This window comes from Salvelinus fontinalis, chromosome 41, assembly GCF_029448725.1.
Source record: "Salvelinus fontinalis isolate EN_2023a chromosome 41, ASM2944872v1, whole genome shotgun sequence".
NCBI classification, from domain to species: Eukaryota; Metazoa; Chordata; class Actinopteri; order Salmoniformes; family Salmonidae; genus Salvelinus; species Salvelinus fontinalis.
The window spans coordinates 6,713,338-6,735,837 of NC_074705.1; the positions used below are offsets into that span (position 1 = coordinate 6,713,338).

General features: G+C 48.4%; 1 protein-coding gene across 1 annotated transcript in view; it reads right to left on the bottom strand.

Moving 5' to 3' along the window:
• Positions 1 to 1,562: 1,562 nt before the first annotated feature.
• The window catches only part of LOC129840629 (protocadherin-17-like), a gene marked incomplete at its 3' end in the record, with an annotated part of 82,068 nt that continues 61,130 nt past the window's right edge, over positions 1,563 to 22,500 (bottom strand). The window contains 2 exon segments of the mRNA XM_055908640.1: positions 1,563 to 1,735; positions 2,304 to 2,362. Coding sequence (XP_055764615.1) covers positions 1,563 to 1,735; positions 2,304 to 2,362 — 232 coding nt within the window.

The window sequence follows — 22,500 nt, forward strand, 5'->3', positions numbered from 1 at the left end:
AGATATACAAGTAACCTCCCTGGACACTAGTCTATCTAGCTAACTAACACTACAGAAACAGGAGATAGACTTGTGTCCTGTCCAGGGAGGTTACTTGTATATCTAGCTAACTAACGCTACAGAAACAGGAGATAGACTTGTGTCCTGTCCAGGGAGGTTACTTGTATATCTAGCTAACTAACACTACAGAAAAAGGAGATATACAAGTAACCTCCCTGGACACTAGTCTATCTAGCTAACTAACACTACAGAAACAGGAGATAGACTTGTGTCCTGTCCAGGGAGGTTACTTGTATATCTAGCTAACTAACGCTACAGAAACAGGAGATAGACTTGTGTCCTGTCCAGGGAGGTTACTTGTATATCTAGCTAACTAACACTACAGAAACAGGAGATAGACTAGCATCCAGGGAGGTTACTTGTATATCTAGCTAACTAACACTACAGAAACAGGAGATATACAAGTAACCTCCCTGGATGCTAGTCTATCTAGCTAACTAACACTACAGAAACAGGAGATAGACTAGCGTCCAGGGAGGTTACTTGTATATCTAGCTAACTAACACTACAGAAACAGGAGATAGACTAGCGTCCTGTCCAGGGAGGTTACTTGTATATCTAGCTAACTAACGCTACAGAAACAGGAGATAGACTAGCGTCCTGTCCAGGGAGGTTACTTGTATATCTAGCTAACTAACACTACAGAAACAGGAGATAGACTGGCGTCCTGTCCAGGGAGGTTACTTGTACATCAAGCTAACTAACACTACAGAAACAGCAGATCCTGACTCAGACAAGGCTGACCTCATAACAGAAGGAGGTGATCCTGTCAGACTCAGACAAGGCTGACCTCATAACAGAAGGAGGTGATCCTGTCAGACTCAGACAAGGCTGAGTTCATAACAGAAGGAGGTGATCCTGTCAGACTCAGACAAGGCTGAGTTCATAACAGAAGGAGGTGATCCTGTCAGACTCAGACAAGGCTGACCTCATAACAGAAGGAGGTGATCCTGCCAGACTCAGACAAGGCTGAGTTCATAACAGAAGGAGGTGATCCTGTCAGACTCAGACAAGGCTGAGTTCAAAACAGAAGGAGGTGATCCTGTCAGACTCAGACAAGGCTGAGTTCATAACAGAAGGAGGTGATCCTGCCAGACTCAGACAAGGCTGAGTTCATAACAGAAGGAGGTGATCCTGTCAGACTCAGACAAGGCTGACCTCATAACAGAAGGAGGTGATCCTGCCAGACTCAGACAAGGCTGAGTTCATAACAGAAGGAGGTGATCCTGTCAGACTCAGACAAGGCTGACCTCATAACAGAAGGAGGTGATCCTGTCAGACTCAGACAAGGCTGACCTCATAACAGAAGGAGGTGATCCTGTCAGACTCAGACAAGGCTGAGTTCATAACAGAAGGAGGTGATCCTGTCAGACTCAGACAAGGCTGAGTTCATAACAGAAGGAGGTGATCCTGTCAGACTCAGACAAGGCTGAGTTCACAATAGAAGGAGGTGATCCTGTCAGAGTCTGAGGGTGAAGAGTAACAAGGTAAGGAGGACTCACCCTGTTCAAGAGGAGGTGGTTTAACCCCCGTAGCCTTCATCTTCAGAGCCTCCTTGGCCGACATGTCGCAGCAGGAGCCTTTATTAGTGTCCTGGTCGCTATCGGCCTGATCACTATCTCCATGACCACTGTCTCTAAGGCTGGCTCGCTCTGGGTCCTTGAATGTCGAGCTGCTACAGGACAAAAAACAATTAAAGATAGAAATATAAAGGGTTAGGGTACAGTACTAGTATATGATCTAGTTATAACTATATATGGTTAGGGTACAGTACTAGTATAGGATCTAGTTCTAACTATATAGGGTTAGGGTACAGTACTAGTATATGATCTAGTTCTAACTATATAGGGTTAGGGTACAGTACTAGTATATGATCTAGTTATAACTATATAGGGTTAGGGTACAGTACTAGTATAGGATCTAGTTCTAACTATAAAGGGTTAGGGTACAGTACTAGTATAGGATCTAGTTATAACTATAAAGGGTTAGGGTACAGTACTAGTATAGGATCTAGTTATAACTATATAGGGTTAGGGTACAGTACTAGTATAGGCTCTAGTTATAACTATAAAGGGTTAGGGTACAGTACTAGTATAGGCTCTAGTTATAACTATATAGGGTTAGGGTACAGTACTAGTATAGGCTCTAGTTATAACTATAAAGGGTTAGGGTACAGTACTAGTATAGGTTCTAGTTATAACTATAAAGCATATAGAATATTGGGATTCATGATGAGTCCTTACCTTTGAACAAACTGCTGCCTGCTGCCCATGTAATTGGGCTCAGCGGGAAAATTGTCTGTCTGTGAAGAAGAGAGAGAGGAGAGAGTTTACAACATGCTATGTTACACTCAAATGTGTCCCCTGTCGGTTTTGTGTTACACCCAAATGTGTCCCAAATGATGGGGGGAGGAGGGGGGAGAATGATGAGAGGAAGGGGGAGGAGGGGGGTGAATGATGAGAGGAAGGGGAAGGAGGAGGGAGGAGGGGGGAGAATGATGAGAGGAAGGGGGAGGAGGGGGGTGAATGATGAGAGGAAGGGGAAGGAGGGGGGAGGAGGGGGGAGAATGATGAGAGGAGGGGAGGATGGGGGAGGAAGGGAGGATGGGGGAGTAGGGGAGGAAGGGGGAGGGGTGTAAAGGGGAGGAGTTGGGAGGAGGGGGGAGGAATAGGGAGGACAAGGGGGGAGGAAGAGGAGGAGGGGGAGGGACATTCTGATCATGTAACAATGTGTTTAATATGGAATAAAGAGTTACGTAATGTCACATGACTACATTGTAACCACACAGGCAGTTAGTCAGTTCCTGTACGTGTTGGTTGGTAAGTTAGTTAGTTAATCAGACAGAGTGTTATGTTAATGTGTAGTCTATCTCCTAGGTTACCGAAAACAACACCCTATTCCCTGTGGTAAAATAATTGATCTGGCTGTTTCCAGAACGTTCTAAATTCGTCAGAACATGGACTCTACAAGGTGTCGAAAGCGTTCCACATGGGACGCTGGCCCATGTCGACTCCAACGCTTCCCACAGTCGTGTCAAGTTGTCTGGATGTCCTTTGGGTGGTGGAACATTCTGGATGCACACAGGAAACTGTTGAGCGTGAAAAACCCAGAAGCGTTGTAGTTCTTGACACAACCAGGTGCGCCGGGCACCTACTGCCGTACACCGTTCAGAGGCACTTACATCTGTCATCTTGTTCATTCACCCTCTGAACGGTACACATACACAATCCATGTGTCGATTGTCTCGAGGCTTAAAAATCCTTCTTTAACCCGTCTCCTCCACCTTCATCTACACTGATCAATAAGGGAGCATAGCTTTCACCTGGTCAGTCACCTGGTCAGGCACCGGTCAGTCACCTGGTCAGGCACCGGTCATGGAAAGGGCAGGTCTTCTTAATGTTTTATAAACCCAACGTAGATGTTCTGACATGAGATAAACTGGAGCCAGGACTGTCTCTCTACCTCACGTTGTCTCTCTCTGTCACTCTCTCTCTACCTCACGTTGTCTCTCTCTACCTCACGTTGTCTCTCTCTCTCTCTACCTCTCTCTGCCTCTCTCTCTACCTCACGTTGTCTCTCTCTACCTCACGTTGTCTCTCTCTACCTCACGTTGTCTCTCTCTACCTCACTATCTCACGTTGTCTCTCTCTGTCACTCTCTCTCTACCTCACGTTGTCTCTCTCTCTCTCTATCTCACGTTGTCTCTCTCTACCTCACGTTGTCTCTCTCTACCTCACGTTGTCTCTCTCTCTCACTATCTCACGTTGTCTCTCTCTACCTCACGTTGTCTCTCTCTACCTCACGTTGTCTCTCTCTCTCACTATCTCACGTTGTCTCTCTCTGTCACTCTCTCTCTACCTCACGTTGTCTCTCTCTCTCACTATCTCACGTTGTCTCTCTCTACCTCACGTTGTCTCTCTCTACCTCACGTTGTCTCTCTCTCTCACTATCTCACGTTGTCTCTCTCTGTCACTCTCTCTCTACCTCAGGTTGTCTCTCTCTCTCTCTACCTCACGTTGTCTCTCTCTGTCACTCTCACGTTGTCTCTCTCTACCTCACGTTGTCTCTCTCTACCTCACGTTGTCTCTCTGTCTCACTATCTCACGTTGTCTCTCTCTGTCACTCTCTCTCTACCTCACGTTGTCTCTCTCTCTCTCTACCTCACGTTGTCTCTCTCTGTCACTCTCACGTTGTCTCTCTCTGTCTCACGTTGTCTCTCTCTCTCTCTATCTCACGTTGTCTCTCTCTGTCACTCTCTCTCTCTCTCTCTCACGTTGTCTCTCTCTGTCACGTTGTCTCTCTCTCTCTCTCTCTCTACCTCACGTTGTCTCTCTCTCTCTCTATCTCACGTTGTCTCTCTCTCTCTCTCTCTCTCTCTCTCTCTCTACCTCACGTTGTCTCTCTCTGTCACGTTGTCTCTCTCTCTCTCTCTCTACCTCACGTTGTCTCTCTCTCTCTCTCTCTCTCTCTACCTCACGTTGTCTCTCTCTACCTCACGTTGTCTCTCTCTGTCACTCTCTCTCTCTCTCTCTCACGTTGTCTCTCTCTGTCACTCTCTCTCTCACGTTGTCTCTCTCTGTCACTCTCTCTCTCTCTCACATTGTCTCTCTCTCTGTATCTCACTCTCTCTCTCTCTGGGGTGTCTCAATTGTCCGTCCCGTCAATGTTGCTGCAGCGTATTTGCTCTGTGGCTCAGACTCAATGAGGAAAGGGGGAGTAGGGGAGATGGAGGGGTGGAGAGAAGGGGAGATGGAGGGGTGGAGAGAAGGGGAGATGGAGGGGTGGAGAGAAGGGGAGATGGAGGGGTGGAGAGACGGGGAGATGGAGGGGTGGAGAGAAGGGGAGATGGAGGGGTGGAGAGAAGGGGAGATGGAGGGGTGGAGAGATGGGGAGATGGAGGGGTGGAGAGACGGGGAGATGGAGGGGTGGAGAGACGGGGAGATGGAGGGGTGGAGAGACGGGGAGATGGAGGGGTGGAGAGAAGGGGAGATGGAGGGGTGGAGAGACGGGGAGATGGAGGGGTGGAGAGAAGGGGAGATGGAGGGGTGGAGAGAAGGGGAGATGGAGGGGGTGGAGAGAAGGGGAGATGGAGGGGTGGAGAGACGGGGAGATGGAGGGGTGGAGAGAAGGGGAGATGGAGGGGTGGAGAGAAGGGGAGATGGAGGGGTGGAGAGACGGGGAGATGGAGGGGTGGAGAGAAGGGGAGATGGAGGGGTGGAGAGAAGGGGAGATGGAGGGGTGGAGAGAAGGGGAGATGGAGAGATGGGGAGATGGAGGGGTGGAGAGACGGGGTTACTGGGTCCCAACTCCCAGACAGTATCGACATCCTAAACACTGGATGGAGAGACTGAACAGGAGGTCAATGCACTCACTCTCTCTCTTTATCCACCTCCCCCCTCTTTCTCTTCTCTCTCTCACACTCTCTCTTTATTCACCTCCCCCCTCTTTCTCTTCTCTCTCTCTCTCTCTCTCTCACTCTCTCTCTCTTTATCCACCTCCCCCCTCTTTCTCTTCTCTCTCTCTCTCTCTCTCTCACTCTCTCTCTCTTTATCCACCTCCCCCCTCTTTCTCTTCTCTCTCTCTCTCTCTCTCTCACTCTCTCTCTCTTTATCCACCTCCCCCCTCTTTCTCCCTCTCTCTCACGCTCTCTCTTTATCCACCTCCCCCCTCTTTCTCTTCTCTCTCTCTCTCACTCTCTCTCTTTATCCACCTCCCCCCTCTTTCTCTTCTCTCTCTCTCTCTCAGCCTTTACTGCTCTCTGCCTCTCTCCCTCCCTCTGTTCCCTCCCTCCTTCTCTCCTCAGCCATTATCAGTCATATTAGCCTCTCTAATCATTCTAATTAGCCGTGTTAATGAAAAGGTTGTCTAGAGCAGCTCAGAGATCAGAGAGGAACCAGACATTTAAAGACAAACAGACCTTAGGTTCCTGTGAGGGGCGGCAGGTAGCCTGGAGGGTAGGAACGCTGGGCCAGTAACCCAAAGGTTGCTGGATCGAATCCCCGAGCTGACAAGTTACAAATCTGTTGTTCTGCACCTGAACGAGGCAGTTAACCCACTGTTCCCCGGGTGTCGATAACATGGATGTTGATTAAGGCAGCCCCCCCCCCCCCTCCTTCCTTAAATGAGGAAGACACCTTTCAGTTGAATGGTTTCAGTTACACATCTGACTAGTTATCCCCGTAGTGCACTACTTTGGACCAGGGCCCATTGGACACTACGTAGGGGATGGGGTGACATGTTGTTTCATCTGACTAGTTATCCCCGTAGTGCACTACTTTGGACCAGGGCCTGTTGGACACTACGTAGGGGTTAGGGTGACATTTTGTTTCAAGACAAAACGCCATGGTTACCAGTTTCCTGTCCAGCCATCACTGTCTATAATGCTGCAGAGTCGAATGTCATTTTATTATATTTTAAATGTCACTAAATAATCATCACAAGATATCAAATGACTGAATCTCTGTGTGAAAACAATGAGACTGTTAATGGATAACTGTGTTTTATCTTTCTTACTGATTAATTAACAGAAATATTTTTATCTCAAGGTATCAAATCCCACCTGTTTATAATTGCAATCTGGACTCTTGCCAAGTTATTTCATTACAACAGAAATGTTGATCGTTCTGGAATCCTCACAGAGAGACAGACAGATACCACTCCTAGAGTTCTTCACAGAGAGACAGACAGATACCACTCCTAGAGTTCCTCACAGAGAGACAGACAGATACCACTCCTAGAGTTCTTCACAGAGAGACAGACAGATACCACGCCTAGAGTTCTTCACAGAGAGACAGACAGATACCACTCCTAGAGTTCCTCACAGAGAGACAGACAGATACCACTCCTAGAGTTCTTCACAGAGAGACAGACAGATACCACTCCTAGAGTTCTTCACAGAGAGACAGACAGATACCACTCCTAGAGTTCTTCACAGAGAGACAGACAGATACCACTCCTAGGGTTCTTCATAGAGAGACAGACAGATACCACTCCTAGAGTTCCTCACAGAGAGACAGACAGTTTCCACTCCTAGAGTTCTTCACAGAGAGACAGACAGATACCACTCCTAGAGTTCTTCACATTGAGACAGACAGATACCACTCCTAGAGTTCTTCACATGCTCTTGATATTAGAGAGTAAATGGGGTATTTCAACAGCCGGTATGGAACGAGGTGCGTGTGTGTGTGTGTCTATGCGTGCGAGTGTGTGTGTGCAGCATGGCTCAGTTGGCACACACACACACAGCAGCTCTCTCTCCACCTGAACCTCTCTCTCTCTCTCTCTCCACCTGAACCTCTCTCTCTCTCTCCACCTGAACCTCTCTCTCTCTCTCAAGCAGCCATATCAAAGGGTACAATCTAATAATACAAAATGATTGAAATTGTTTGGCATTGAAATAATAATTGCCTGGAGTCCTTTGAAATGCAGGAGAGAGAGCGGAAGAGAGGACAGATGAGTTTGAAGGCCATTTTCAATTCTGACAAAACAGTGTCACGATCGTGTGGAGGATTTACGGACCAAAACGCAGCATTTGGAAAATACGCCATCTCGTTTATTTATGACGAAGGCAAAACGAAACAAAAAACACTTACACACCAAACAAAACAATAAACGATCGTGAAGCTACAAACGTTGTGCACAAACATACAGGCTACTAACGTTCTTACATAGACAATTACCCACAACCAATGAGAGCCTATGGCTACCCTAAATAAGGCTCCCAATCAGAGACAACCGAAATCAGCTGTCTCTAATTGGGAACTCATTCAGGCCACCATAGACTCTCCTAGACAACTAAACATACATAGAAAACACTAGACACCTGTACTCCACACAAACCCATATACTATACAACAACCCATAACCCCTTTACCATATAAACACCCAACACCAACAAAACATAAACATTCCCCATGTCACACCCTGACCTAACTAAAATAATAAAGAAAACCAATAATACTAAGGCCAGGGTGTGACATAACCCCCCCCTTGAGGCGCGAACTCCGGGCGCACCATACACAGTCTAGGGGAGGGTCTGGGTGGGCTTCCATCCACGGTGGCGGCTCCGGCTCTGGTCGCGGTCCCCACGTCACCACAGTACCTAAACACCTCCTAGGCTTCCTCCAAACGACCCCCCTCCACCTTAACCCCATTGCATTCAGGGGCAGTTCCGGACTAAGGGGCAGTACCAGGGTAAGAGGCAGTACCAGGGTCAGGGGCAGTACTAGGGTCAGGGACAGTACCAGGGTCAGGGGCAGTACCAGGGTAAGGGGCAGCACCAGGGTAAGGGGCAGCACCAGGGTAAGGGGCAGCACCAGGGTAAGGGGCAGCTCCGGACTGAGGAATGGCAGCTCCGGACTGAGGGACTGCAGCTCCGGACTGAGGGACTGCAGCTCCGGACTGAGGGATGGCCCATGGCTGGCTGACGGATCTGGCTGCTCATGGCTAGCTGACGGATCTGGCTGCTCATGGCTAGCTGACGGATCTGGCTGCTCATGGCTAGCTGACGGATCTGGCTGCTCATGGCTAGCTGACGGATCTGGCTGCTCATGGCTAGCTGACGGATCTGGCTGCTCATGGCTAGCTGACGGATCTGGCTGCTCATGGCTAGCTGACGGATCTGGCTGCTCATGGCTGGCTGACGGATCTGGCTGCTCATGGCTGGCTGACGGATCTGGCTGCTCATGGCTAGCTGACGGATCTGGCTGCTCATGGCTAGCTGACGGATCTGGCTGCTCCTGTCTGGTTGGCGGCTCTGGCAGATCCTGTCTGGTTGGCGGCTCTGGCAGATCCTGTCTGGTTGGCGGCTCTGGCAGATCCTGTCTGACGGACGGCTCTAGCGGCTCCTGTCTGGCTGGCGGCTCTAGCGGCTCCTGTCTGGCGGACGGCTCAGTGGGCTCATGGCAGACGGGCGGCTTTGCAGGCTCATGGCAGACGGGCGGCTTTGCAGGCTCATTGCAGACGGATGGCTCAGATGGCGCTGGGGAGATGGATGGCTCAGATGGCGCTGGGGAGACGGATGGCTCAGATGGCGCTGGGGAGACGAGCAGTTCAGTCATCGCTGTGCAGACGGCAGACTCCTGCCGGCTGAGGCGCACTGTAGACCTGGTGCGTGGTGCCGGGACTGGTGGCACCGGGCTGGGGACACGCATCTCAGGGCTAGTGCGGGGAGCAGGAACAGGGCATACTGGACCCTGGGGACGCACATTAGGCCTAGTGCGTGGGGCCGGAACTGGTGGTACCGGACTGGGGACACGCATCTCAGGGCTAATGCGGGGAGCAGCAACAGGATGCACAGGACTCTGGAGACGCACAAAAGGCTTAGTGCGTGGTGCCGGAATTGGTGATACCGGGCTGGAGACACGCACCATAGGACGAGTGCGTGGAGGAGGAACAGGACTCTGGAGACACACTGGAAGCCTGTTACGTGGTGTAGGCACTTGTGGCACTGAACTGGGGCGGGGAGGTGGCGCCGGAAATACCGGACCGTGCAGGCGTATTGGCTCCCTTGAGCATTGAGCCTGACCAACCTTACCTGGTTGAATGCTCCCCGTTGCCCGACCAGTGCGGGGAGGTGGAATAACCCGCACCGGGCTATGTAGGCGAACCGGGGACACCATGCGTAAGGCTGGTGCCATGTAAACCGGCCCGAGGAGACGCACTGGTGGCCAGATATGTAGGGCCGGCTTCATGACATCCGGCTCAATACTCAATCTAGCCCTGCCAGTGCGGGGAGGTGGAATAACCCGCACCGGGCTATGCACACGTACAGGAGACACCGTGCGCTCTACTGCGTAACACGGTGTCTGCCCGTACTCTCGCTCTCCACGGTAATTACAGGGAGTAGGCGCAGGTTTCCTACCTGACTTCGCCACTCTCCCTTTAAGCCCCCCCCAAAGAAATTTTTTGGGTTTTCCCACAGGCTTCCTACCGCTTCGTCGTGCTGCCTCCATTCGCCGGTATCCCTCCTCGCACTGCGCCAGAGAATCCCAGGCGGGCTCCGGCACTCTCCCTGGGTTGATCGCCCACCTATCGATCTCCTCCCACGTAGTGTAACCCAGATCCTTTGTAGGTTCCTTTTCCTGCCTCCGAGCTAGCTCCTCATATCGCCGCCTCTCTGCTTTCGCTGCCTCCAGCTCAGCTTTGGGGCGGTTATATTCTCCTGGTACCTCCCGGTCTAAAATTTCCTCCCATGTCCATAAATCCTTGTATTGCTCCTGTTGCCGCTGGTCATGCCGCTTGGTCCTATGGTGGGTAATTCTGTCACGATCGTGTGGAGGATTTACGGACCAAAACGCAGCATTTGGAAAATACGCCATCTCGTTTATTTATGACGAAGGCAAAACGAAACAAAAAACACTTACACACCAAACAAAACAATAAACGATCGTGAAGCTACACACGTTGTGCACAAACATACAGGCTACTAACGTTCTTACATAGACAATTACCCACAACCAATGAGAGCCTATGGCTACCCTAAATAAGGCTCCCAATCAGAGACAACCGAAATCAGCTGTCTCTAATTGGGAACTCATTCAGGCCACCATAGACTCTCCTAGACAACTAAACATACATAGAAAACACTAGACACCTGTACTCCACACAAACCCATATACTATACAACAACCCATAACCCCTTTACCATATAAACACCCAACACCAACAAAACATAAACATTCCCCATGTCACACCCTGACCTAACTAAAATAATAAAGAAAACCAATAATACTAAGGCCAGGGTGTGACAAACAGACTCCTCTCCTCTCTCTCATTCTTGTTCTGTGATTCATCCTCTACCTCCATTCAAGCCTGTTTCTCTGGTAGTCAGATGTTGAGTTAGAGGCTGTTTCTCTGGTAGTCAGATATTAAGTTGGAGGCTGTTTCTCTGGTAGTCAGATGTTGAGTTGGAGGCTGTTTCTCTGGTAGTCAGATGTTGAGTTGGAGGCTGTTTCTCTGGTAGTCAGATATTGAGTTGGAGGCTGTTTCTCTGGTAGTCAGATATTGAGTTGGAGGCTGTTTCTCTGGTAGTCAGATATTGAGTTGGAGGCTGTTTCTCTGGTAGTCAGATGTTGAGTTGGAGGCTGTTTCTCTGGTAGTCAGATATTGACCAGGAGCCTGTTTCTCTGGTAGTCAGATATTGAGTTGGAGGCTGTTTCTCTGGTAGTCAGATATTGACCAGGAGCCTGTTTCTCTGGTAGTCAGATGTTGAGTTGGAGGCTGTTTCTCTGGTAGTCAGATATTGAGTTGGAGGCTGTTTCTCTGGTAGTCAGATATTGAGTTGGAGGCTGTTTCTCTGGTAGTCAGATGTTGAGTTAGAGGCTGTTTCTCTGGTAGTCAGATATTGAGTTGGAGGCTGTTTCTCTGGTAGTCAGATATTGACCAGAAGCCTGTTTCTCTGGTAGTCAGATGTTGAGTTGGAGGCTGTTTCTCTGGTAGTCAGATATTGAGTTGGAGGCTGTTTCTCTCACTGTCTTTGTCTGATTAGTCAGTGTCCCAAATAACCAGGCTGTCATTGCAAATAAGAATGTATTCTTAATTGATTGGATAAATAAAGGTTAAATAAATATATATTTATCACCTTAGTCAATAAAAACATACTTACCTTCTTAATGTGCATATCTTCTCTCTGGCCAATGAAATAGACATTAGGAAGCTCTAGAGCTGTCCAATCTACCAATTACAGCCCAGTTCTGTCTCCACTAGTCCCTCCCCTTCCTGTTGATGTCATGTAAACAGGTCACATCTTCTACCAATTACAGCCCAGTTCTGTCTCCACTAGTCCCTCCTCTTCCTGTTGATGTCATGTATCAGGTCATATCTTCTACCAATTACAGCCCAGTTCTGTCTCCACTAGTCCCTCCTCTTCCTGTTGATGTCATGTATCAGGTCATATCTTCTACCAATTACAGCCCAGTTCTGTCTCCACTAGTCCCTCCTCTTCCTGTTGATGTCATGTATCAGGTCATGTCTTCTACCAATTACAGCCCAGTTCTGTCTCCACTAGTCCCTCCTCTTCCTGTTGATGTCATGTATCAGGTCATATCTTCTACCAATTACAGCCCAGTTCTGTCTCCACTAGTCCCTCCTCTTCCTGTTGATGTCATGTATCAGGTCATATCTGCTGCCAATACAGCCCAGCCAAATAATGCAACACTACTGCCAATATGGCCCTCCTAGTGTGTGTGTGTGTGTGTGTGTGTGTGTGTGTGTGTGTGTATGTGTGTGTGTGTGTGTGTGTGTGTGTGTGTGTGTGTGTGTGTCAAAATTGTACAGTACTTGGACATGAAGATTCCTCCTTTCTGAACCCAGGAGACACAGAGAGTGATGGATATAGATATACATGGCTGGGAATGGGACTGGTCTATTATAGATATACATGGCTGGGAATGGGACTGGTCCACATAGCAGAGACACGGGTCTATTATAGATATACATGGCTGGGAATGGGACTGGTCCACATAGCAGAGACACGGGTCTATTATAGATATACATGGCTGGGAATGGGACTGGTCCACATAGCAGAGACACGGGTCTATTATAGATATATATGGCTGGGAATGGGACTGGTCCACATAGCAGAGACACGGGTCTATTATAGATATACATGGCTGGGAATGGGACTGGTCTATTATAGATATACATGGCTGGGAATGGGACTGGTCCACATAGCAGAGACACGGGTCTATTATAGATATACATGGCTGGGAATGGGACTGGTCCACATAGCAGAGACACAGGTCTATTATAGATATACATGGCTGGGAATGGGACTGGTCCACATAGCAGAGACACGGGTCTATTATAGATATACATGGCTGGGAATGGGACTGGTCCACATAGCAGAGACACGGGTCTATTATAGATATACATGGCTGGGAATGAGACTGGTCCACATAGCAGAGACACGGGTCTATTATAGATATACATGGCTGGGAATGGGACTGGTCCACATAGCAGAGACACGGGTCTATTATAGATATACATGGCTGAAAATGGGACTGGTCCACATAGCAGAGACACGGGTCTATTATAGATATACATGGCTGGGAATGGGACTGGTCCACATAGCAGAGACACGGGTCTATTATAGATATACATGGCTGAAAATGGGACTGGTCCACATAGCAGAGACACTGCTCTTTTATAGATATGGAGATGGGGAGAGGAGAGGAGAGGAGAGGAGAGGAGAGGAGAGGGGATGAGAAGAGAGGAGAGGAGAGGAGAGGAGAGGAGAGGAGAGGAGAGGAGAGGGGATGAGAGGAGAAGAGAGGAGAGGAGAGGAGAGGAGAGGAGAGGGGATGAGAGGAGAAGAGAGGAGAGGAGAGGAGAGGAGAGGAGAGGAGAGGAGAGGAGAGGAGAGGAGAGGGGATGAGAGGAGAAGAGAAGAGAGGAGAAGAGAGGAGAGGAGAGGAGAGGAGAGGAGAGGAGAAGAGAAGAGAGGAGAGGAGAGGAGAGGAGAGGTAAGTGGACGGGTCTAGGATCAGGGGACTGAGAGAGCATTAGAGTCACAGCTAATAGAGAGAGAGAGCAGTGTGTGTGTGTGTGTGCGTGCGTGTGTGTGTGTGCGTGTTTGTGTGTGTGTAAACAGAGACAGCACTAGTCTATTTCTGTCGTCCCAGTGTGACTGAAACAGTGTTTCTCAGAGTGGCCAGGCAGACAGCACTCCCATTGAGACAAATAGGACAAGAGAGATGCAATGTTCCCATTGTGTGTGTGTGTGTGTGTGTGTGTGTGTGTGTGTGTGTGTGTGTGTGTGTGTGTGTGTGTGTGTGTGTGTGTGTGTGTGTGTGTGTCCCAAGGTGTGTGTGTGCGTATGTGTGTGTATGTGTATGTGTATGTGTGTGTGTATGTGTATGTGTGTATGTGTGTGTATGTGTGTGTATGTGTGTGTATGTGTATGTGTGTATGTGTGTGTATGTGTGTGTATGTGTGTGTATGTGTGTGTATGTGTATGTGTGTATGTGTGTGTATGTGTATGTGTGTATGTGTGTGTGTGTGTGTATGTGTGTGTGTATGTGTGTGTGTGTGTGGGTGTGTGTGTGTGTGTGTGTATGTGTGTGTGTATGTGTGTGTGTGTGTCCCAAGGTTTATGTGGAAGTAAATCCTACATAACCTTGTCTGTCTGCTAACTGAACTAAGGTATTCTCTGAGATATACATCACATGTCATATATACACAGGGAACTAAACCAACCTCTATGTTTACTGACAGGAAATGGAGAGAGAGATGGTGAGATAGAGAGAGAGAGAAAGAGAGAGCGAGAGAAAGAGAGACAGCGAGAGAGAGAGAGAGAGAGAGAGAGAGAGAGAGAGAGAGAGAGAGAGAGAGAGAGAGAGAGAGAGAGAGAGAGAGAGAGAGAGAGAGAGAGAGAGAGAGAGAGAGAGAGAGAGAGAGAGAGAGAGAGAGAGAGAGAGAGACAGAGAGACAGAGAGAGAGAGACAGAGAGAGAGAGAGAGAGAGAGAGAGAGAGATATTGACACAATGTTTTTCATGCCAATAAAGCAGCTTGAATTTTGAAGACCGTCCAGAACACAGCAGATCAGAGAGACAGGCTGTATAACAGCAGATCAGAGAGACAGGCTGTCAGAGAGACAGGCTGTCAGAGAGACAGGCTGTATAACAGCAGATCAGAGAGACAGGCTGTATAACAGCAGGTCAGAGAGACAGGCTGTCAGAGAGACAGGCTGTATAACAGCAGATCAGAGAGACAGGCTGTATAACAGCAGGTCAGAGAGACAGGCTGTCAGAGAGACAGGCTGTATAACAGCAGATCAGAGAGACAGGCTGTATAACAGCAGGTCAGAGAGACAGGCTGTCAGAGAGACAGGCTGTATAACAGCAGATCAGAGAGACAGGCTGTCAGAGAGACAGGCTGTATAACAGCAGGTCAGAGAGACAGGCTGTCAGAGAGACAGGCTGTATAACAGCAGATCAGAGAGACAGGCTGTATAACAGCAGATCAGAGAGACAGGCTGTCAGAGAGACAGGCTGTATAACAGCAGATCAGAGAGACAGGCTGTATAACAGCAGATCAGAGAGACAGGCTGTCAGAGAGACAGGCTGTATAACAGCAGATCAGAGAGACAGGCTGTATAACAGCAGATCAGAGAGACAGGCTGTATAACAGCAGGTCAGAGAGACAGGCTGTCAGAGAGACAGGCTGTATAACAGCAGATCAGAGAGACAGGCTGTCAGAGAGACAGGCTGTATAACAGCAGATCAGAGAGACAGGCTGTATAACACAGCAGATCAGAGAGACAGGCTGTCAGAGAGACAGGCTGTATAACAGCAGGTCAGAGAGACAGGCTGTCAGAGAGACAGGCTGTATAACAGCAGGTCAGAGAGACAGGCTGTCAGAGAGACAGGCTGTATAACAGCAGGTCAGAGAGACAGGCTGTCAGAGAGACAGGCTGTATAACAGCAGATCAGAGAGACAGTCTGTATAACACAGCAGATCAGAGAGACAGGTTGTCAGAGAGACAGGCTGTATAACAGCAGGTCAGAGAGACAGGCTGTCAGAGAGACAGGCTGTATAACAGCAGATCAGAGAGACAGGCTGTATAACAGCAGTTCAGAGAGACAGGCTGTCAGAGAGACAGGCTGTATAACAGCAGATCAGAGAGACAGGCTGTATAACAGCAGATCAGAGAGACAGGCTGTCAGAGAGACAGGCTGTATAACAGCAGATCAGAGAGACAGGCTGTCAGAGAGACAGGCTGTATAACAGCAGATCAGAGAGACAGGCTGTCAGAGAGACAGGCTGTATAACAGCAGATCAGAGAGACAGGCTGTATAACAGCAGATCAGAGAGACAGGCTGTCAGAGAGACAGGCTGTATAACAGCAGATCAGAGAGACAGGCTGTCAGAGAGACAGGCTGTATAACAGCAGATCAGAGAGACAGGCTGTCAGAGAGACAGGCTGTATAACAGCAGATCAGAGAGACAGGCTGTCAGAGAGACAGGCTGTATAACAGCAGATCAGAGAGACAGGCTGTATAACAGCAGGTCAGAGAGACAGGCTGTCAGAGAGACAGGCTGTATAACAGCAGATCAGAGAGACAGGCTGTATAACAGCAGATCAGAGAGACAGGCTGTCAGAGAGACAGGCTGTATAACAGCAGATCAGAGAGACAGGCTGTCAGAGAGACAGGCTGTATAACAGCAGATCAGAGAGACAGGCTGTATAACAGCAGATCAGAGAGACAGGCTGTATAACAGCAGGTCAGAGAGACAGGCTGTCAGAGAGACAGGCTGTCAGAGAGACAGGCTGTATAACAGCAGATCAGAGAGACAGGCTGTCAGAGAGACAGGCTGTATAACAGCAGGTCAGAGAGACAGGCTGTATAACAGCAGATCAGAGAGACAGGCTGTATAACAGCAGATCAGAGAGACAGGCTGTCAGAGAGACAGGCTGTCAGAGAGACAGGCTGTATAACAGCAGGTCAGATAGACAGGCTGTCAGAGAGACAGGCTGTATAACAGCAGATCAGAGAGACAGGCTGTCAGAGAGACAGGCTGTCAGAGAGACAGGCTGTATAACAGCAGTTCAGAGAGACAGGCTGTATAACAGCAGGTCAGAGAGACAGGCTGTCAGAGAGACAGGCTGTATAACAGCAGATCAGAGAGACAGGCTGTATAACAGCAGATAAGAGAGACAGGCTGTATAACAGCAGATCAGAGAGACAGGCTGTCAGAGAGACAGGCTGTCAGAGAGACAGGCTGTATAACATCAGATCAGAGAGACAGGCTGTATAACAGCAGATCAGAGAGACAGGCTGTATAACAGCAGGTCAGAGAGACAGGCTGTATAACAGCAGGTCAGAGAGACAGGCTGTCAGAGAGACAGGCTGTATAACAGCAGATCAGAGAGACAGGCTGTCAGAGAGACAGGCTGTCAGAGAGACAGGCTGTATAACATCAGATCAGAGAGACAGGCTGTATAACAGCAGATCAGAGAGACAGGCTGTATAACAGCAGGTCAGAGAGACAGGCTGTATAACAGCAGATCAGAGAGACAGGCTGTCAGAGAGACAGGCTGTATAACAGCAGATCAGAGAGACAGGCTGTATAACAGCAGGTCAGAGAGACAGGCTGTATAACAGCAGATCAGAGAGACAGGCTGTCAGAGAGACAGGCTGTATAACAGCAGATCAGAGAGACAGGCTGTCAGAGAGACAGGCTGTATAACAGCAGGTCAGAGAGACAGGCTGTATAACAGCAGATCAGAGAGACAGGCTGTCAGAGAGACAGGCTGTATAACAGCAGATCAGAGAGACAGGCTGTCAGAGAGACAGGCTGTATAACAGCAGATCAGAGAGACAGGCTGTCAGAGAGACAGGCTGTATAACAGCAGATCAGAGAGACAGGCTGTATAACAGCAGATCAGAGAGACAGGCTGTCAGAGAGACAGGCTGTATAACAGCAGATCAGAGAGACAGGCTGTATAACAGCAGATCAGAGAGACAGGCTGTATAACACAGCAGATCAGAGAGACAGGCTGTCAGAGAGACAGGCTGTATAACAGCAGGTCAGAGAGACAGGCTGTCAGAGAGACAGGCTGTATAACAGCAGTTCAGAGAGACAGGCTGTCAGAGAGACAGGCTGTATAACAGCAGGTCAGAGAGACAGGCTGTATAACACAGCAGATCAGAGAGACAGGCTGTATAACAGCAGGTCAGAGAGACAGGCTGTCAGAGAGACAGGCTGTATAACAGCAGATCAGAGAGACAGGCTGTATAACAGCAGTTCAGAGAGACAGGCTGTCAGAGAGACAGGCTGTATAACAGCAGGTCAGAGAGACAGGCTGTATAACACAGCAGATCAGAACACTGTCTTCTGGAGCATCAACTGATTGGGAAAATATCACGGCGACTCTTGGAGTGCAATATGCAATGGAAAAAATACACACACACACACACACACACACACACACACACACACACACACACACACACACACACACACACACACACACACACACACACACACACACACACACACACACCTCACTAAATTAATTGAATAATTCCCTTAATTCCCAGAATGCCTTAGAGAGACCGTCTTAATACAGAGCATGTGTGTGTCCCAAACAGCTCCCCATCCCATCTATAGTGCACTACACTGTTATTTATAGGGAATAGGGCGCCGTTTAGAATGAAGACAATAGATTTTCTGAAGCTCGTCTGTTACTCTGATTTGTACGCGTGGTGTCAATCTAATTAGCATAATAATTAACATCCCCACATCAAGAAAAATCTGTCAATTTAAGTCGGAGATATCAGTTGTTTTTGCATATGGTGCCGCGTGTCTCCGTCCGCGCGTGTCTCCGCGTGTCTCCGTCCGCGCGTGTCTCCGCGTGTCTCCGTCCACGCGTGTCTCCGTCCGCGCGTGTCTCCGTCAGCGCGTGTCTCCGTCAGCGCGTGTCTCCGTCAGCGCGTGTCTCCGCGTGTCTCCGTCAGCGCGTGTCTCCGTCAGCGCGTGTCTCCGTCAGCGCGTGTCTCCGTCAGCGCGTGTCTCCGCGTGTCTCCGTCCACGCGTGTCTCCGCGTGTCTCCGTCCACGCGTGTCTCCGCGTGTCTCCGTCCACGCGTGTCTCCGCGTGTCTCCGTCCACGCGTGTCTCCGCGTGTCTCCGTCCACGCGTGTCTCCGCGTGTCTCCGTCCACGCGTGTCTCCGTGTGTCTCCGTCCACGCGTGTCTCCGTGTGTCTCCGTCCACGCGTGTCTCCGTGTGTCTCCGTCCACGCGTGTCTCCGCGTGTCTCCGTCCACACGTGTCTCCGTCCACGCGTGTCTCCGTCCACGCGTGTCTCCGTCCACGCGTGTCTCCGTGTGTCTCCGTCCACGCGTGTCTCCGTGTGTCTCCGTCCACGCGTGTCTCCGTGTGTCTCCGTCCACGCGTGTCTCCGTGTGTCTCCGTCCACGCGTGTCTCCGTGTGTCTCCGTCCACACGTGTCTCTGCGTGTCTCCGTCCACACGTGTCTCCACGTGTCTCAGCGTGTCTCCGTGTGTCTCCGTGTGTCTCCGTGTGTCTCCGTGTGTCTCCGTCCACACGTGTCTCTGCGTGTCTCCGTCCACACGTGTCTCCACGTGTCTCAGCGTGTCTCCGTGTGTCTCCGTCCACCTTATCCGCCTTTCGGGGGAAAGCGGCCCAACTAAAGCGGTACTGGTCGAACGAGGAGACAACAACAAATCGTCTGTATCGTCTGAAACTGTTTGGGTTCTAAACTAATATGACCCGTCAATAGAAAGATCTGGAACCGTTTGGGTTCTAAACTAATATGACCCGTCAATGGAAAGATCTGGAACCGTTTGGGTTCTAAACTAATATGACCCGTCAATGGAAAGATCTGGAACCGTTTGGGTTCTAAACTAATATGACCCGTCAATGGAAAGATCTGGAACCGTTTGGGTTCTAAACTAATATGACCCGTCAATGGAAAGATCTGGAACCGTTTGGGTTCTAAACTAATATGACCTGTCAATGGAAAGATCTGGAACCGTTTGGGTTCTAAACTAATATGACCTGTCAATGGAAAGATCTGGAACCGTTTGGGTTCTAAACTAATATGACCTGTCAATGGAAAGATCTGGAACCGTTTGGGTTCTAAACTAATATGACCTGTCAATGGAAAGATCTGGAACCGTTTGGGTTCTAAACTAATATGACCTGTCAATGGAAAGATCTGGAACCGTTTGGGTTCTAAACTAATATGACCTGTCAATGGAAAGATCTGGAACCGTTTGGGTTCTAAACTAATATGACCCGTCAATGGAAAGATCTGGAACCGTTTGGGTTCTAAACTAATATGACCTGTCAATGGAAAGATCTGGAACCGTTTGGGTTCTAAACTAATATGACCTGTCAATGGAAAGATCTGGAGCCGTTTGGGTTCTAAACTAATATGACCTGTCAATGGAAAGATCTGGAACCGTTTGGGTTCTAAACTAATATGACCTGTCAATGGAAAGATCTGGAACCGTTTGGGTTCTAAACTAATATGACCTGTCAATGGAAAGATCTGGAACCGTTTGGGTTCTAAACTAATATGACCTGTCAATGGAAAGATCTGGAACCGTTTGGGTTCTAAACTAATATGACCCGTCAATGGAAAGATCTGGAACCGTTTGGGTTCTAAACTAATATGACCTGTCAATGGAAAGATCTGGAACCGTTTGGGTTCTAAACTAATATGACCTGTCAATGGAAAGATCTGGAACCGTTTGGGTTCTAAACTAATATGACCTGTCAATGGAAAGATCTGGAACCGTTTGGGTTCTAAACTAATATGACCTGTCAATGGAAAGATCTGGAACCGTTTGGGTTCTAAACTAATATGACCCGTCAATAGAAAGATCTGGAACCGATATGCCTGGTGATTGATTTGTTTCAGACATTTCTGAATGTTTTATTCATTATAGTAGTAAAAGACCAAATTCAAAACCACGTAAGGGCAAGTAATTCAATAATAGTATCAGTTACCCACAATTCCTTACTAACAAGCGACTGTACCTCCACAAAGACTATCCTGCCTACACTTCTGAAATATGATATAGTTGACGTCAGGAGATACAATGGGTCTCTCCTACTCCAGACAGAGACTGAATTCTCTGTCTGTCTGTCTGTCTGTCTGTCTGTCTGTCTGTCTGTCTGTCTGTGTCTGTCTGTCTGTCTGTCTGTGTCTGTCTGTCTGTCTGTGTCTGTCTGTCTGTGTCTGTCTGTCTGTCTGTGTCTGTCTGTCTGTCTGTCTGTCTGTCTGTGTCTGTCTGTCTGTCTGTCTGTCTGTCTGTCTGTCTGTCTGTCTGTCTGTCTGTCTTCTTTCCTGTAAAGAAAAATAATGGAATTTCCCCCACAATGCACCTCAATACACCCAATATACGTGGAGGGGGCCCGTGATGTCCTTGGGGAGGTAAGTATATTGACACTTCTAGAATTATCCCCCACACCACCACACACACACACACACACACACACACACACACACACACACACACACACACACACACACACACACACACACACACTCACACAAACTCACACAAACTAAAATAAAAATTAGTCGACCGGAAAGTAATCTGTGCTTTAATCCAATCTACTATATGCTCTGAGTTTGTCTGATGCTTGAAGCTCACTGTTTGATGAAATCACACTTCTACTGACATTACCAGGTATGTAAAAAATAGCCCGACATAAAGCCAACAAATGAAAAAAACATTGTAGCCTGCAGGTAGAAAAATATCCTGATAAAAATAAACATCCTATAAATCACATTGTCTACACATGGCCTGTCTGCAATGAACTTGAAACACTGTATTAACTATTAACTTGGATTCAGCCCGAAGCTCCTTGTAACAGCGTATAAAATATTCTGTCCCCTCAGAGTTTCCCGACCAGTGAGCTCGGGACAGACACAGCTGTAGGCTATTTGGGGATAAGACGTTATCAGCAGGACCTATTTTATGACGTTTCCTACGGGATCAGAGAATGACATTTTTCCCCCCCCTTTTTCACGCCGAGTGGTTATGGAAAGGAGATTATTCAAATGCATTGAGAGACTATTGTAATTCTCAACGGATGAAAAAACAGACTTGGTTTGTTTGCTGTTTGAGGTGAAGAACACATGACTTTGAGAAGCTCCACTGCTCTTTAGTGGCGGTGCGTTAAGCCAATCAGAAATACTATCAGACCACCAAATGGGCACATTTATATGCCTCCATTTGTGCCCAGGCCAGGTAGTCTATAGACCTACTTCTATGTGTAATCAGGTAGTCTATAGACCTACTTCTATGTGTAATCAGGGCCAGGTATTCTATAGACCTACTTCTATGTGTAATCAGGTAGTCTATAGACCTACTTCTATGTGTAATCAGGTAGTCTATAGACCTACTTCTATGTGTAATCAGGTAGTCTATAGACCTACTTCTATGTGTAATCAGGGCCAGGTAGTCTATAGACCTACTTCTATGTGTAATCAGGTAGTCTATAGACCTACTTCATGTGTAATCAGGGCCAGGTAGTCTATAGACCTACTTCTATGTGTAATCAGGGCCAGGTAGCCTATAGACCTACTTCTATGTGTAATCAGGTAGTCTATAGACCTACTTCATGTGTAATCAGGGCCAGGTAGTCTATAGACCTACTTCTATGTGTAATCAGGGCCAGGTAGTCTATAGACCTACTTCTATGTGTAATCAGGTAGTCTATAGACCTACTTCTATGTGTAATCAGGGCCAGGTAGTCTATAGACCTACTTCTATGTGTAATCAGGTAGTCTATAGACCTACTTCTATGTGTAATCAGGTAGTCTATAGACCTACTTCTATGTGTAATCAGGTAGTCTATAGTCCTACTTCTATGTGTAATCAGGGCCAGGTAGTCTATAGACCTACTTCTATGTGTAATCAGGGCCAGGTAGTCTATAGACCTACTTCTATGTGTAA